The 17,242-nt window shown below is 35.4% G+C and overlaps 2 protein-coding genes across 3 annotated transcripts in view; both read left to right on the top strand.

The window, feature by feature from the left end:
- The first annotated feature begins 2,137 nt into the window (after nt 1-2,137).
- Nucleotides 2,138-10,008, top strand: LOC107708451 (graves disease carrier protein homolog). Of its 2 annotated transcripts, none has more exons than XM_016512690.1 (10): nt 2,138-2,234; nt 3,317-3,459; nt 4,456-4,548; nt 4,679-4,812; nt 5,475-5,538; nt 5,630-5,751; nt 5,829-5,895; nt 6,030-6,192; nt 6,363-6,431; nt 8,670-10,008. In XM_016512690.1, the coding sequence occupies exons 2-10, from the start codon at nt 3,363-3,365 to the stop codon at nt 8,824-8,826; spliced, it is 966 nt and encodes a 321-aa protein (XP_016368176.1). In that variant the 5' UTR covers nt 2,138-2,234; nt 3,317-3,362; the 3' UTR covers nt 8,827-10,008. The 2 variants fall into 2 exon arrangements, with proteins under 2 accessions (XP_016368176.1, XP_016368175.1); XM_016512689.1 differs by having other exon boundaries at nt 2,138-2,273.
- Nucleotides 10,009-12,777: 2,769 nt separating this feature from the next.
- Nucleotides 12,778-17,242, top strand: part of LOC107708393 (arachidonate 5-lipoxygenase-like) — a 12,754-nt gene continuing 8,289 nt past the window's right edge. The window contains exons 1-4 of the mRNA XM_016512593.1: nt 12,778-12,949; nt 13,906-14,104; nt 14,194-14,275; nt 16,027-16,149. Coding sequence (XP_016368079.1) covers nt 12,800-12,949; nt 13,906-14,104; nt 14,194-14,275; nt 16,027-16,149 — 554 coding nt within the window. The 5' untranslated portion in view covers nt 12,778-12,799. The remainder of the gene's footprint in view (nt 12,950-13,905; nt 14,105-14,193; nt 14,276-16,026; nt 16,150-17,242) is intronic.

Raw genomic sequence — 17,242 nt, 5'->3', positions numbered from 1 at the left:
GCACCCTGATCTGTCATTTTTCTATAAGGTAAAGCATAACAGAATACAAGGAATAAATCGTTATATTAGACAGTGTAATTTAATACGAGACGATTGAATAGCAAACTTAACAGTGCAGGTAGGCTAACGTTAGCTTACCTTTCGTGAAATAAGATTTGTTAACCTAACTAAGAAACACTGTTTACCAACGTAGCTATATTTAAGCTATAAACAAATGATTTCAGAAAGAAAAAATACCCACGTACCTTTTTTGATACTTGTCGCTGTCAAGATGCTCGCAGCTCGCGATTTTTCGGGGTTGTGGCTAAAACTAGGGGGCGTGTTTCAGGCGCCCAAATGAGCTCTTCTGATTGGCCGAAATTCTCTGCTCTCTGAACAGTGCCCGCCGTTGCCTCTACAGATGCACAAATCACTTTTGCACCATTTTTCACACAGATAGGTGGTGCAAAAGGGAGAGAGCGTGAAACTTGTCATTTGCAAGCGACAAAACAGTGTTTGAGACTCGTAGCAGCAGATTCACGCCGTTGTAGTTATGCACTTGTGTTTGTGCTAGAAAAAGCATCCAAGAAAAAAATATATATGTAAGAAAACATTCTACAAGTGTGCAAATCTCATTGCAAGAATTCACAAACTGATTTGCGGATGTACAAAATTCGTCCGTGACTTCACATTTTTTGATGCAGGTGTGTGAATGTGTTTTACACCATATTCATTGCAGCAATATTAGCAAAACATGTGAGCGTACGAGTTTCTTGATTTGTGATTCGTAGAATAGGATTTGTGCACCTGCAGTGAAGGATTCAAGAAGGTGTAACTGTTGTGTTGTGTTTGTGGAAGAGAAAAAAATATCTACAAGTTTGCAACTTTTGTCTGTGACTTCAGATTTACTGATACACATGTGTGGCTATTCTCTACAACGACAAATTCCGCTGTCACGGACGCTCAATTGTTTTGCACCAAAAATACCTTCATAGAAATCAGTCTATCTATCATATCAGTTTTTAGGCTGCTAACTCACCGTGCTTTGAGCTAACTGCTAACACATCTAAATGCGTGTGCCACGACTTGAGATGACGTAAATTCACTATGACTATCGTCACTTCTGAATTGACCAATCCAGCAGAACCTTTGTCTGGAATGAGCTTGAGAATCTGTTCTTATGAAGCATAGAAATATGACAATTATATATGTATTATTATTATATTATTAGGCAATTTTAATATACAGACAATCATTCCACAAAAATTGATGAATAGAATATAACTATTAAAAGTATTAGCATTGTCATTACTACTACTACTACTATATATTATTATTATTATATTATTATTATGGTGAGGCAACTATTGTGCCTTATAATAATAATAATACATTATTACAATACATTATTATTTTTTATTATTATACTTATATAGGCCTATTATATTTATATATTATGCAGTTTTCTTATATAGACAATAATTCCTAAAAAGAATAAGATGAATGCAATCAACAACAACAATCAAAATCATCATCATCGTGATTAACATTAATTCATTTTAATTCACATAACAATAAAAAAAACTTACAATACACAGTATTGCCAAAAATTATATGTAATATTTTGTAATACTAAATCTGATTAATGAATGTAATGTAGATGAATGTTAAGAAAATCACACAAAATAAAATGCTGTGGTGCGGTCAGAGCCATAGAAAGAGAGAGTTGCGTCAACGGAAGTCCAAACGCTCGATCGTCACGTGATTCACGTAGACCTCAAATAGTTCCAGGAAGTTCATAGCGGGCAATTGAAATACATTGAGTTGGAGAGACAGAACTGTGATTTTTGGTAATTAGTAGACAATAAAATAATTTATTTACATTATTTATAAAATAATGTATATGAAGAGAATGAATAACATCCCGTAAATCTACTAATTAAGTGAGGAATAATCTAATAATCATCTGTTTTAATGCACAGGGTAATTTGATTAGCTGTGCTGATAATATACAATTTTGTTCTGTAAATGTCATACCTTTTAAAAGTTCATCACAGCGGTCTCTTCTGCTGCATCTCTACGGCGCTGATAGTATGAGCGCTAACTTCCGGAACTATTGAGCGGCTCCACGATCCGCACAACTCTCTCTCTCTACAGCTCTGGGTGCGGTGTGTTGACACGCAATTACGTAGTAATTCTGCGACAGGAAACGAATCAGTGAAGGACACGATATGCACGATACTGCCGACAAACACGTGAAAAAATGTATTCCAGTTCTTTGATTTGTGTTTTATGTAAGTACATCGTTTAAATACAAATAACTAAATACGTATGGATCTAATGCAGAGCGAATAGTTTTGTCGTCGTTGACGTATAGTATTTACGCTGTTCAGACGCAGTGTTTATAACGGGAAGAGCTGACAGCTTCAGTATCACACAGGTCCACATATAGTATACAGTTGTGTAACCAATGACCTTGATTTTAGCCAGAATTTATTTCATCTGTTTCCAAGAATTCAGGTCAGAGCTACTGAAAACTTATGTTTGTGAATGATGCAAACAGTCCAGTGTAAATTGCATGAGGAGTGAAATCTTTCATTAAATTGCATGAGAAGTGAAATCTGTCTCTGGTGTAAGTTAATAAGAACGGTTGACGCACGGAATGAACAGCAGTAACCAAGGTAACAGTGTGGGAACACTGCTGTTGTGTGCTACAATACCGTTATAAATGCTTGCGCACGTTACGAAATGTTATCACATTTGGCCAAAGTTGCGGGAAAAAAAGCATACCAGAAAATTACAAACTTAACAGAAAGTAGCAAAAAGTACCACGTTTTCTGGACATTTACCATGGTAGTTTTTGACGTGAATATGGTAATCATTCAGTTCCATGACCTGTATATTACTATGGTATTGACATGTGATACCATGGTACCAGCACAGTGTTTTTAAAGGCATTTAGGAGCCAGAATAAATTATGTCTCGAGTAATTTGACTTTACATAAGTATTGATACAGAATTCCATATTAATGTTAAAGAACTGGAAATGTCGTTATTACATTGAAGTAAAATTAATTCATTTTATAGTCGGCTTCTTCCCCAACCTGTTACTCACTTATATGGATGGCACCTGTATATGATTTGGTTTACCTTTCTAGTTTAGTGAACTGAATCTGTTAACATTTCCCCAAACCAATGACTCGTAAAGTAATACATTTACAACGCTGTCCAACTGTTTATGACTGATATGACTTTCCTGTGTGCATAGTCCAGCCCATGGCACAGATCAATTGTGGCATAATAATACCAATGCACACATTTGTTTACTCCATTCCAGAGTGTGTTGAAGACATGGATGTACTGCAGTCCTGATAGCAGCCATCATGACGACAGAGGCTGTGTCCTCAGGGACTCGAGCTCAGATCCCAGCTCCTGTCCAGAAAGACTACTACTACTGGTTACGCTCTTTCGCAGCTGGAGGTGAAGTTTAATCACAAAATGTGATGTACTAAAGCATGTATATTCAGCTGCTCTTATATGCATTAATTAATTTTTGAAGTACACCCAAGATGTAGATGAGTTTGTTTCTTTATCAGAACAGATTTAGAGAAATGTATCATTACATCACTTGTTCACCAGTGGATCTTCTGCAGTGAATGGGTGCCGTCAGAACGAGTGTCCAAACAGCTGATAAAAGCATCACAATAATCCACGCGACGCCAGTCCATCAGTTAATGTCTTGTGCAGTGAAAAGCTGCGTGTTTGAAAGAAACACATTTGTTTTAAGCATTGGAAGGCGTTTTAAAGTTAAACAGTCGCTTCTGGCCAAAATACAAGTCCATAAACCATAATAACGCTTCCTCTAGTGAAAACGTCCATCCCCTGTTGTCCTCTCACTTCAATATTCACCAACATAATTTTTTAGAACTGTTTTCGCTTGTAAACAGTGCTTGATCTGTGCATATTTCTCTCCCGATTCAGATGAGAGGACTGGAGGAAGCAATCTTATGGATAGTGAGTCTAGTATTTTAGCTGGAAGCAATGGTTTTGAAGTTAAAAACGTCTTAATGATGGACTTGTTTATTACAAACATGCAGCTTTTCACTTCACAAGATGATAATTGATGAACTGGAGTCGTGTGGATTAGTGTGATGGTTTTATCAGCTGTTTGGACTCTCACTCTGACGGCACCCATTCACTGCAGAGCATCCACTGGTGAACAAGTGATGTAAATTACTCAAAATCTGTTCTGATGCAGAAACAAATTATAAATCTACATCTTGGATGGCCTGGGGTGAGTAAATGTTCAGCAAATTTTCATTTTTGGGAGAACTATTCCTTTAATGGTCACATGACATGCAGGTAGACAAATAAAATATGTAATCTTTTCTAGTGAGTGTGTTATTATGATTGTTTTTACTTTAAAATGAATTACTTATGGATTAAACATTAATCCTTTTATTTTTTTATTTTTAGGTGTTGCAGGATGCTGTGCCAAGTCCACCATAGCGCCTCTCGATAGAGTGAAAATTTTACTACAAGCTCAAAATCCTCATTACAAACACCTTGGTAAGTTAAACCCAGAATGTTTCTGATGGACAGATATTTTCGTGCAACTTGATTTGTAAAAGAACTATGCATTAGAATACACCAAACGGTTGAATGTGTTGATGTTATATTGTGTTGTTTTTTTTCCCAGGAGTGTTTGCCACACTTAAGGCAGTGCCAAAAAAAGAGGGTTTCCTTGGACTATACAAAGGAAATGGAGCCATGATGATCAGGATTTTCCCATATGGAGCCATTCAGTTTATGGCTTTTGATAACTACAAAAAGGTAACTTTTGTTTCATAGTCTTGGGGAATAACAAACTAAACATAGTGACGTTCCTAACATAGCTATATTTTTAGTAGTGTGACAGTTGTTCAGAATACCATAGCTTTTCCAGTACTACTTCTGTGGTTTTTGACACATTGTATTGCACATGCAGGCATAAAAATAGGCAATAATCAAACGCAATCTCCTAAACTGTCCTCAAGTGAAGCACTAGTCTGATTCATTTGAAGGATTTGGTTAATTCATGATTTATTTCAGTGATCCAGTTCAAAAAAGGATTCACAGATTTATTTGAGAAGTTGAGGTAGTTTGTGTGGGGCATTTTATGTTTTATTCTGGTATCAATAACACAGTTTTCCACTTTTTTATTAGTTGTATTCATTGTAAATGTATCTCTACAAATGAGATTGGGCTTGATAAATACTACTCAATTATATTGAGTAAAATAAATTATTTTATCTAATGGTTATATATTTGAAATTACTGTATATGGTCACTTTTTGTCAGTAGCTTAACTTTTTTTTTTTCAGTACCTTGTAGCAATTTCAATGTAGCTTTCCCAACTTCAGTGTTAACAATACAAAGTTTTGTACTAATGCCAAGTTTACACTCTGTTTAGATTATGTAATGCTTGCACTAAGCTATTTCTGATGTACTTTCAGTTCCTTAACACAAAACTTGGAATATCTGGGCATATTCATCGGCTCATGGCAGGATCTATGGCAGGTTTGGGATTGTTTTCCATGACTCTTTTCCAAGATCTTTGTAACTTCATGATAAGTGTTATGTATTTATCTGCATTATATTCTTTCTGCAGGGATGACTGCAGTTATTTTCACTTATCCACTCGATGTTATCCGAGCACGCTTGGCGTTTCAAGTGACAGGAGAGCATCGCTACACTGGCATACGAAATGCCTTTCAGACTATTTACCTTAAGGTATGAAGACAGGAAAGAAGTTTAATTGAGAACCTTTCTGTGCTTCCCTTTTGCATGACAGTGTTTTATCTTTAAAGGAAGGAGGAATCTCTGGATTCTACCATGGTCTGACCCCCACAATCATTGGCATGGCTCCATATGCAGGTTATTTTCTTGTTTATTTTATGTAAATTATACAGTACAATGTGCAGAAACACTTTTTGAACACTTTTCACACAACTGAAAAAGATTTTTACTTTAGTTTACTTCCTGATGTCACTGTTTTCTCTATGTTCCAGGCTTTTCATTTTTCACTTTTGGTACATTGAAGACTCTGGGACTTACTCGCTTTCCAGAGCTCTTAGGCAAGCCGTCGCTTGACAACCCTGATGTTCTAGTGCTGAAGACTCACGTCAATCTGATGTGTGGTGGAGTTGCTGGAGCAATTGCTCAAACTATTTCGTATGTTTATTTTGTTTTTAAATCCCTTGTTTGTAGTTTTCTATTTTACAACCATTATTTAGTTTTAAACTGAAGTAAATAATAAAAGGTATGCTACATATATGCATTTGAGTTACTGTACATACATTTTACATTCTGTATAAAACATTCTTTCTAATATTTCTGCACAGATATCCACTAGATGTTGCCCGGAGGAGAATGCAGTTAGGGTCGTCACTGCCTGATTTTGACAAATGTTGGTGAGTATTATATAATTTGGATGATTTTAAGTCTTTGTTCCCTCGATGATTTACACTGGTGAAAATGGTAAGTAAATTATAAGAGAGGTATGGCATTATAAGAGAGGTGGGTGATGGCAGATAACTGCTAAATATGTGTGTGAGTGTGTGTGCAAGAAAAATAAAATAATAAAATGTATTAAATAAAAGCAAAATCTTTTTTTTTTCTGATGTTAGAATCAAAACAATGCCATACCGTATTGCAACTCATCAAAGCAGTCAATACAACACAGTAAAGAATAACTTAAAGAAGTTGCCACCATTTAGTAAACTGTTTGACTCTTCCTGCTGACTAGGGGTGGGCGCTGTACCGGTATGAAAGTGACTACCGGTATTATGTTGTTCCATGATACGGATTTTGCTATACCGTGGATACCGTTATATATTCACGAATTCAAATTTTGCATTTATATTGTTTTGTTCAATTTGGTACGCTTTCAAAATATTTTTCATTACAAAAGGGGGGCCTGGCAGAAAAAGTTTGGGAACCAGTGGCCAACTCAAACACACAATATTTAATTTAATTGAATTCATACAGGCCTACCTCATGTTGCATGTTTGCACTTTTTGAGAAAAACTATGGCACAATAAAAAAATACTTTTCAGGTCTTTGTCCAATCCCTCACTTTTTCTAGTTATATAAGGTTAAAATATTTTGCCTGTAATTTTTTTTTCTCATATCGCAATATAATATCGATATCGCCTGGACAGTGTAAAATATCGTGATATGAATTTTAGCTCATATCGCCCACCCCTATGCTGACTTGAATGGCGATGCTTACGGTGGCCGAGAGAGCTCAACGCGCTGCAAATTAAGAAAACATCTTCATCAATTTGACAACACACGCGCTGCAAATTCTCACAACACAACCAAAAACAGAAACGCGCTGCAGCTCTGACACAAAGAACAATTTCAAATATTCGTAACTAAGAGAATCGTAAAAAAATAGTTTCCTCAAAAATATTAAGCAGCACAAATGTTTACAACATTGATAATAATCAGAAATGGTTAGAAATGGTTAAAATATTTTTCTCTACAAAAGGGGGGCCCGGCAGAAAAAGTTTGGGAAGCACTGGCCAACTCAAACACAATATTTAATTTAATTTAATTCATACAGGCCTACCTCATGTTGCACATTTGCACTTTTTGAAAAAAAACAATGGCACAATAAAAAAATACTTTTCAGGTCTTTGTCCAATCCCTCACTTTTTCTAGTTATATAAGGTTAAAATATTTTGCCTGTAATTTTTTTTTCTCATATCGCAATATAATATCGATATCGCCTGGACAGTGTAAAATATCGTGATATGAATTTTAGCTCATATCGCCCACCCCTATGCTGACTTGAATGGCGATGCTTACGGTGGCCGAGAGAGCTCAACGCGCTGCAAATTAAGAAAACATCTTCATCAATTTGACAACACACGCGCTGCAAATTCTCACAACACAACCAAAAACAGAAACGCGCTGCAAATTCTCACAACACAAACAAATGCAGAAACGCGCTGCAAATTCTCACAACACAAACAAATGCAGAAACGCGCTGCAAATTCTCACAATACAAACAAAAACAGAAACGCGCTGCAGATTCTCACAACACAACCAAATACAGAAATGCACTGCAAATTCTCACAACACAAACAAAAACAGAAACGCACTGCAAATTCTCACAACACAAACAAATACAGAAACGCGCTGCAAATTCTCACAACACAAACAAAAACAGTTTGTACATGTAGAATGTAGAATCCTGCTTGTTGTGGTCTGTATATTTGCGCATTTCTGTATTTGGTTGAGCAGTTACTTTTCGAAACATTTTCGAAACATTTTCATGTTGAAATCAGTTGTGCTGCTTAATATGTTTGAGGAAACTGTGGTACACTACCATTTAGAAGTTTAAGATAAGTTTAAAAAAATACTTTTCTTCTGCAAGCATTCATTAAATTGATAAGTAACGGTAAAATCATATAAAGGATTTTTTAAATCAATACTGTTCTTTTGAATTTTCATTAAAGAATGCAGAAAAAATTAGTTAAAAATATTAAACAGCAAAAACATTGGTAACACATTTTTTAACATTGATACTAATAAGTATATAAGTAATGAATAGCAATTAGATCTCTGCGTGTTACACTCAAAATTTCCATCAAATCTTGTCTGTGATCACTAATATGTTTTTACTTGATTTTTTTGAGCAGCAGCCTGACAAAAACTCTCAAGCATGTGTACACCCAGTATGGTGTTAAGAAAGGACTGTATCGTGGCCTGTCCCTCAACTACATCCGCTGTATACCGTCACAAGCCGTTGCCTTCACCACTTATGAGTTCATGAAGCAAGTTCTTCACCTAAACTAGAACAAGCAGTCACTAAGCCTTACAGGAACTAGTTGAAACGACCCCTGGCAACATCACAGCAGCCCTGTCTGCCATTCCAGTGACCAGTCATCTGAGCTCCAGTTCTTACAAAACACCCTCACAAATGGCAAACCTGGCTTTGCACAGCAACAGTCACTATGGATACAGAGACAAAAGCTTGCTTTTCCGTTATGTGTGGATCAGAAACAACCGACACTGGAAATGCCATGGAAACCTTCGTCTGGAACTTGCCTGTAAAAAGCCATCCCATCTCAGATTGAACAATATGCCTTAATCTTTCACTCATGTTAGCGAAACACGAAATCACAGGAGATTTTACCTATGTGGACAGTTTCGGTTATATCACAATGCTTTTAACTATGACTGATGACGTCACTTTTTATGTCAAATATGGAAATATGGAACATTTCATTCATATGTAGCTTTATATTTCAGCAAATCTGAGTCACCTCAAGTCTAATTGACTGACATTTGTCTCTTTTAGTGATAAAGATGACTTTCCTCTACAATTCAATATTATAGGGAATGGAAGAGAGTGTACATAATGTCTATGCAGTATTCAGTCATGTTCGCATGCCGACGTTACTGTGGCTCAAGTTTAATATCTGATTGATGCCTTACAGTGCAGGCTTGTTCACAGAGAGCATGTGTGTGGTGATGAACGTATCACAGCTGATATGCATATGAATCTTAAATTATTGTTCACTGATTTGTGATGGGAACTAAAAGAGTCCCTTAAATACAATAATGTTTAAATTAAATAAAATAATGACTTGCCTTTCCATATGCAAAGGATTTGTCAAAGACATGTCATAAAACAAATAGTTCTGTCTTGCCTGGGTTATGAATCTCATATTGGAGTAGCGCACTGTCATTACACTTTTACCCGGCCAGAAGAAAATTAAAATGAATTATTATTTTAAAAAAATATAAAGTTGAGTAATTGCCTTATTTTGTTTTGTATGGAAATGAGCTCCCTCAAACGGTTGCCTCATTTCCTTTCTATTTTTTATTTTTTTTTTGCAGTGTTGCAGTGAATAGAGTCCTTAAACCTCTTTAAATGTGACTTTTGGGTTCATGTACAAGTTGATCATTTAACTGCACCTGTTTCCAAAGATGAATGGAAACATTTATGAATATATGAATGTGCGTGTGAGTACAAACCCCTTAACTGTCACCGTCCCACCTGTGGGACGTTTGGCGCTCTTTTTTGTTGTTGTCTTTTTTCTCTATCAAATCTTTTAGTAATCATCATAAATCATATATCATTTGAAAGCTTAGAAGCCCAAGATTCATCCTGTGAAAACCATTTCGAAATCAGACATTGCGTTACCATGGAAATGGTACTTTACAATCTTTTGGCGGTCTCCTCCCCCTTAGTGGGCAGTGTCAAGTGTCATATTACAAAATGAATTACGGTCTTTTAGAATCAAAACTTTTTATAATCTTGACAAAAAACATATAATTGGAAAGGTCTAAGTCTCAGGATTCCATATTTGGTGGTTATTTTGAGATAGAAGTAATATTGACAGAGAAATCTAGACATTTGTGACAGAAAAATGCATTTAAAAAAATCAATGGAGTTTGGATGGCACCCGGTGGCTGTTTGTGGTATAACGCCCTAAATAAAATCTCACAGGAACCTCCATTTTTTTCATATCAACTTCAAATTTGGAACATAACTTATTTAGACATAAGGCTATAATTTTATACCAATTTTAGAGTAAAACCTGATATGTAAAATATTTATTATATATAAAATAAAATTAATATAGTGTATTTTCTTTACAGTAAATTTAATCTACTATAATTTTTTGATACTTAAATTTTTAGAAAAATTCCACTTTTGCGATAATTTGCTGATTTTCTTCTTTAAAAAGAGACCAACCTTATGTCTGTATTCCAAAGTGTTCATAAATTACAACAATTTAAGTTTGGATAGTGCACCTGCATGCCTATTTAAAAAAATGGGGGGTGACAGTTAAAGGGTTAAACAGCGACTGATACAGTTTTATTACTAAGTGAATACATGTATGAGTAGTGAAGGTCATGATTCATTGAACACATTTCAAGTTTATTTGCACTGAATGCCATCGAGCTGAATCACGAGCTGAAAAAGCTTATCTTTTCTTAAGTTCGTCTTGCTGCTTTGGATAAGTCGCCTGATAAATGATTTATAGGCATTGAACAAATGAACAATGAGAATGCCTGTTCTGTACATGTGATTATTAATTTGTATGTATGCTTAGATGATCATTAAAGAAATGTAAATGTTAAACCAATGTTAAACTCTAAAAAAAATGTAAAAATAAAGGCTTTTGTCTTGTGCTGGAGTTGATCTTTATTGCTTTCAGATACTTAAAAAACATATTGCCAGTAAGTATTTGCATGATCCCATTCTACACCATTTGTCATTCAGTGGGATTTCCCTAAAGTTTCCTCATTTTTGTTTGGAAACGCATTTACTATGATACACCTCCCACCTAGCAATTCATTTGCATTAGGAGGAAATTATGTTTGTAAGGTACTGATGTTTGATGACATCTTATTTGACTGGAAAATATGTTACAAACACAACACTGGTTATAGTATGTATGGCTTACTTATCATGTTACCATGCGAGTCATAAAAAAAAAGTAGAGCTCACTGGCCAGTGTGGATTTTCGTCCTTCTGCACTTTTGAATAAAATTGCCATTAAAGCACTTTATACACATATACATACCATTCAAAGGTTTAGGGTCAGTATATTATTTTTATTTTTATTTATTTTTAAAAATAAATTCTACTTTATCAAAGAATACCGAAAGAATGTATCACAGTTTCCACTAAAGCAGCACAACTGTTTTCAATATTGCTAATAATTAGAAATGTTTGTTGAGCAGCAAAACAGCATATTGCAATTATGTGAGAATCATGTGACACTGAAGACTGGAGTAATGGCTGCTGAAAATTCAGCTTTGCATCACAGGAATCAATCATTTTAAAATATATTAAATTAGAAAACAGTTGTATAGTATATATATATATATATATATATATATATATTTATATATATATACAGTATATTATTTTTAAATGTATATTTGTGCACTTAATATGTTTTCAAAGGTTTAGGGTCAGTATATTATTTTTATTTTTATTTATTTTTAAAAATAAATTCTACTTTATCAAAGAATACCGAAAGAATGTATCACAGTTTCCACTAAAGCAGCACAACTGTTTTCAATATTGCTAATAATTAGAAATGTTTGTTGAGCAGCAAAACAGCATATTGCAATTATGTGAGAATCATGTGACACTGAAGACTGGAGTAATGGCTGCTGAAAATTCAGCTTTGCATCACGGGAATCAATCATTTTAAGATATATTAAATTAGAAAACAGTTGTATAGTATATATATATATATATATATATATGTTTTGTTTTGTTTTTTGCAAATTGCAAATTAGGTTGTATTCATCAGCAGAATGTGAGCTGGTACACCACAAGGCAAATACCACAAAACCTTGCAAACTATCAAGACCAACTAATATTCAAAAATAGGTGTGAAGCAACCGCTCTATCTAAGTAAAACACTTGACAAGCCTTAAAGAAAAACGAGAACTAAAATATCTGATAAGCATGCCAGGCAGAGCATCTTAAAAACTGGTTCCTGTATTGTGAAGTGTAGAGAGTGATTTACTGTAATATATTGACAGAAATCAAATTCATAAATAAACTGCATGATGCCATTCACACACACTTCTTGATACAAGTAACTTGTGTAAAGCCTATACCCCAGTGCAAATCAAGAGCACATCTATGAATTTCCGTGTAGTATGTGTGAAGTCTGTGGCTTGAGTGAGTCAGTTAGAGAGAGAATGGGAGAGAGAAGAGGAAATGCAGTCTAAGTGTGACTTTTGAAAAGTCCATTTGAGTTCAATTGCAGAGCTGATCTCCAGCTTGACGAAAATGCCTAACTACACAGTGACTGTGGCCACAGGCTCTCAGTGGTTTGCTGGAACAGATGACTACATTTATCTGACCCTGGTGGGATCTGAGGGATGCAGTGAGAGAACTCTCCTGGATAAACCCCTCTATAATGACTTTGAGAGAGGAGCGGTAAGATACTAACAGTCTTTGCCTATATGAACGCAACTTATACTGTATTAGACCTTTGAGCTCCTTTTGAAGAGTTTGATTCATTGTATCTGAATTATATTGAACATATCGTGCAAATTATGTAAAGAATGATATTGCATAAATTAATTGCCTTTTTCTTTGTGAATTAAAATTGCAACAATTTTTTCCCCTTTTTTTAATGCTCTGGTATTCTTTCTTTTTTGGCTTTTGATTAATTTGACTCAAAGCTTGGGCTTTATAAACCACAAGTATGAGTTTTCTTAATCTTAAGATTAAGAATGAATAATTTAAAGGTGGAAAGGATGCTGTTTTAAAAATGTCAGATCACATTTTGGGCATGTTTTGTCCCAAATTCAATGATCAGGGCTTTATGGCTTTAATCAAAAATCAAATAATCTCCTCACAACAACATAACATACTGTCAGATTTGAAGTGCATCATAAGTGTATTGCATGTGTCGTATAAAGTCTTATAAGTTATATGTCTTTATGACTCTTAAAAATGATTTTTCAGTTATTTTAGCATGTTTTACAAGAAACCACACCATTTCAGTCTTTTTACTTCAAAATTCCTGTTTCATTCAGTGTGTTACTTGCCAATTCTATCATTTGTGAAAGCAATTTCCTGAGTGAAAATTATTTCACCATTTTTGTTTTCAGTGTGGCGCACTTCAACTGTGATATGATAAAACACTTTATAGCCAATCTCTCTGATCCTTTAAATCAAACCACAGTCCTTAGATGAAACTTATCTTTGAACTAGTCACAGAGTGTATCTCTAAGAGAGTCTAATCACTAAAGTCACACAAAAGATAAGAGAAAGATAAAAACAATGATCACTCGCAGGAAGAGTGTTAAACCTACATGCCTGTTTCTTTCCCCCCTTTTTTTGAGCCACTGCATTCCAATAACATCTAACATAAGATGTAATTCAAGGTGGACTCATATGACATCAGTGTGGGAGAAGACCTGGGCAAAATCGAGCTGGTGAAAATTGAAAAGAAGAAATACTGGGTGCATGATGACTGGCACTGCAAATACATCACGGTGAAGACGCCGTGTGGAGATTACGTTGAGTTCCCCTGCTTTCGCTGGCTAGTTGATGACAAAGAGGTGATCCTCAGAGATGGCAGGGGTACGTTCTGATTGGCTTGCAAATTTCTTCCTGTAATAAAGGCCTAAACTTTACCATAACATAAGGTTTTAATGCTTGCTGTGTTTCAGCTCAATTGCCACAGCATGACAAGACCGGAGTGGCGAAACAGCACAGGCGCAAAGAACTAGAACAGAGACAGAAGACATACAGGTTTGATGCAACTTTCAGAAAGAGGTTAACCACTGTAGAAAATTTGGTCTCCAGGAAAAGTGCTTTCCTCATAAATGCACATGTGGTCAAGTCTAAGATTTCATCATAACAGGTCAAATTTGTTTTTCTTTTCTCATAGACAGTTATACTTTGATGATTCAAATATATACTGTTTACTCTTTACCCTGGTTTAGGAAATAATTCTGTGCATTCAGCTTTGATATTGTACCTTTGTAAATCCCGGGTTACCACTGTCGCAGTGTCACATGTCATGGTTTGGGCGAACACTCAGAACGCGACTTGTTTAAATAACGTCTAGTGGAGCTCTTGAGTTTATATGCTTGACTGTACCATCCAGTTTTCCTGAATACACTGTTCTGTAGGAATGCCAAACCTGACAAAATTAGAAATAAATAAATATACAAAGAAATGTAAAAAGCAAAAATAAAAAATAAAAATATAAATAAATATACAAAGAAAAGTAAAAATAAATAAATAATAATTATTTATACTTTTATTTCCTTATTTATATATACGTATATATATATTTTTTTTCCACATTTATTTTTATTTTATTTTATTTATTTATACATTTAGGCCTATTTATGTCCACATTTATGTATTTATTGACGTAGCCTATTTATTTATATATTTTTTTTTTTCACATGTATTTATTTCTACGTTTCTTTGTCCATAGTTCTGTCCCATAACTGTAAGAGTAAAACGCTCTTTTATTGCAAGAATTAACGCTTTTTCCGTCATTGGTTGACGTTTTGATTCTCCCCCAAACTCTGAAACAAAATACAGCGCGTCAAAGTTTCTGTGACTGTGCCAAGCTCATGAATATTTAATAAGGCAAGCGCTGTTCAGTTTATGATTGGCTGTTGCTGAACAACTGGCCGTCATTTTCCAACACTGCATAGTTTCACCATTTTATAGACCGTAAACCCGGCTTAAAAACGATACTACACCGTTTAAAAATGCCAAGTGGGGTTACACAGAGTTCCCCCACAAATAAAATTTTTTGTCATCATTTAGGCTACTCACCCTCATGTCGTTACAAACTTGTATGAGTTTTGTTCTTCTGCAGAAAACGAAAGAGCACTTATTTTACGTATCTGGATTTAGCCTAGGTATATTTTGAAGAATGATATGAGGGTGTGTTAATGTTGAGAGAAGTTTTATTGGTTGGGTGACCTATCCTTTTAAAAGGAGTTTAAAAAGACAGTTTCCTGTGGTTTAGCTAATCTAAAAAGTCCTTAAGGGATATTTCATCCAAAAATGAAAATTCTCTCATCATTTACTCAACCTCATGTTGTTCCAAACCTGTATAAGGTTGTTTCTGTATGAGTTTCTTTTCTGATTACAAATGAAGATATTTTGAAGAATGTTGGCAACCAAATGACTTATTTTTGTTCCATACTATGGCTATACGTCAACTGTTTGGTTACCCACATTCTATCTTTTTATGTGCTCAACAGAAAAAAAGAAACTCATACAGGTTTGGAATGACATGGGGGTGAGTAAATGATGACAGAATTTAATTTTTTTTGGTGAATTATCCTTCAGGGAACACAAATTATAGGAACAGGAATCTGCATTTGACTGATAACTCATGGGACTGAATGTGGGACCTTTGCCAATGATACCACCACTACCACATGTCCGCACTGCCCGGGAAATCCTGTTTTTAAATGCGGAGCCTTTTATTTATTGCATAATAAAACATGATGCTATGCTTGATGTTGAAGATGGAAGGAGTGGCACCCTGGCTTCCCAATGAGTATAGATGCCAAAGCCCATAGTGAGCTTCCGCGAGACATTCAGTTTGACAGCGAGAAAGGAGTGGACTTTGTGCTGAACTACAGCAAAGCGTAAGAATAATTTTGTTTGATGACTGTGCATATCTCGTTCTTCAATACTGTTTACTGTTATTTCCATAAAGTGACCATATGTTTGTATTTATGCACATCTGCATGCTTCTTTCAGAATCTGTTTGTTTTTTGCATGTTTCTCTATCAGCAAGGTCTGAATACAAACATGCATTGTTTTTGTGGTGTTGTACATTAGCACAGGCCTTAAAGGGTTAGTTCACCTCAAAATGAAAATTCTGTCTTTAATTACTCACCCTCGTGTTCGAAACCCGTAAGACTTTTGTTCATCTTCGGAACACAATTTAAGATATTTTTGATGAAATCTGAGATGAAATCATCTTCACAATGATAATCCAGGCTTTCTCACAATCATTTCCCACATACTAAACTCAACCTCTGGACCTCATGCATTAAAAATGAGTTGTTGTGATAATCTAACTGTCACTGTACCTGCAGATATGGGTGGTAAACACATGTATGCGTGCGACTGAGAACGACACTTCTCAAAACTATTTACATCAACAACACAATCGACCGAATCTGCAGTGGCCTCCTTTTAACAGTCACACTTTTACATGAGCACAGGCCAGCACAGTTCTTTAAAGGGTTAGTTCACCCAAAAATGAAAATTCTGTCATTAATTACTCACCCTCGTGTTGTTCGAAACCCGTAAGACCTTTGTTCATCTTCGGAACACAATTTAAGATATTTTTGATGAAATCTGAGGGCTCTCTGACCCTCCCATAGACAGCAAGGTAACTACCACGTTCAAGGTCCAGAAAAGTACCAAGATGATCGACAAAGTAGTCCGTGTGACATCAGTGGTTCAACTGTAACGTTACGAAGCTATGAGAATACTGTTTTGCGCAAAGAAAACAAAAATAACGACTTTATTCCACATTTTCGTCTCTACACTTTGGACGCGCGTTCACGACAGGTGTTTGAAACGTCACGACAATGATGACGTCATCCCGCCGGATCTGGGTCAGCGCCGCCACACGCTCGCGTCATGATACTGTCGTGAACGCGCGTCCACAAGTGACGCAGTAGAGACGAAAATGTGGAATAAAGTCATTATTTTTGTTTTCTTTGC

Source organism: Sinocyclocheilus rhinocerous, unplaced genomic scaffold (assembly GCF_001515625.1).
Source record: "Sinocyclocheilus rhinocerous isolate Xijiao unplaced genomic scaffold, SAMN03320098_v1.1 scaffold295, whole genome shotgun sequence".
NCBI lineage: Eukaryota > Metazoa > Chordata > Actinopteri > Cypriniformes > Cyprinidae > Sinocyclocheilus > Sinocyclocheilus rhinocerous.
Note: the sequence above shows the minus strand (reverse complement) of the source record. Positions and strands in the feature narration are given on the sequence as shown.

What these genes read in the sequence shown, in the direction of transcription:
- LOC107708451 (XM_016512690.1), top strand. Translation starts at nt 3,363, where the DNA reads ATGACGACAGAGGCTGTGTCCTCAGGGACTCGAGCTCAGATCCCAGCT. An exon ending in GCAATTGCTCAAACTATTTC is followed by an intron (nt 6,193 to 6,362) that starts GTATGTTTATTT and finishes ATTTCTGCACAG; the next exon opens with ATATCCACTAGATGTTGCCC. An exon ending in CCTGATTTTGACAAATGTTG is followed by an intron (nt 6,432 to 8,669) that starts GTGAGTATTATA and finishes TTTTTTGAGCAG; the next exon opens with CAGCCTGACAAAAACTCTCA.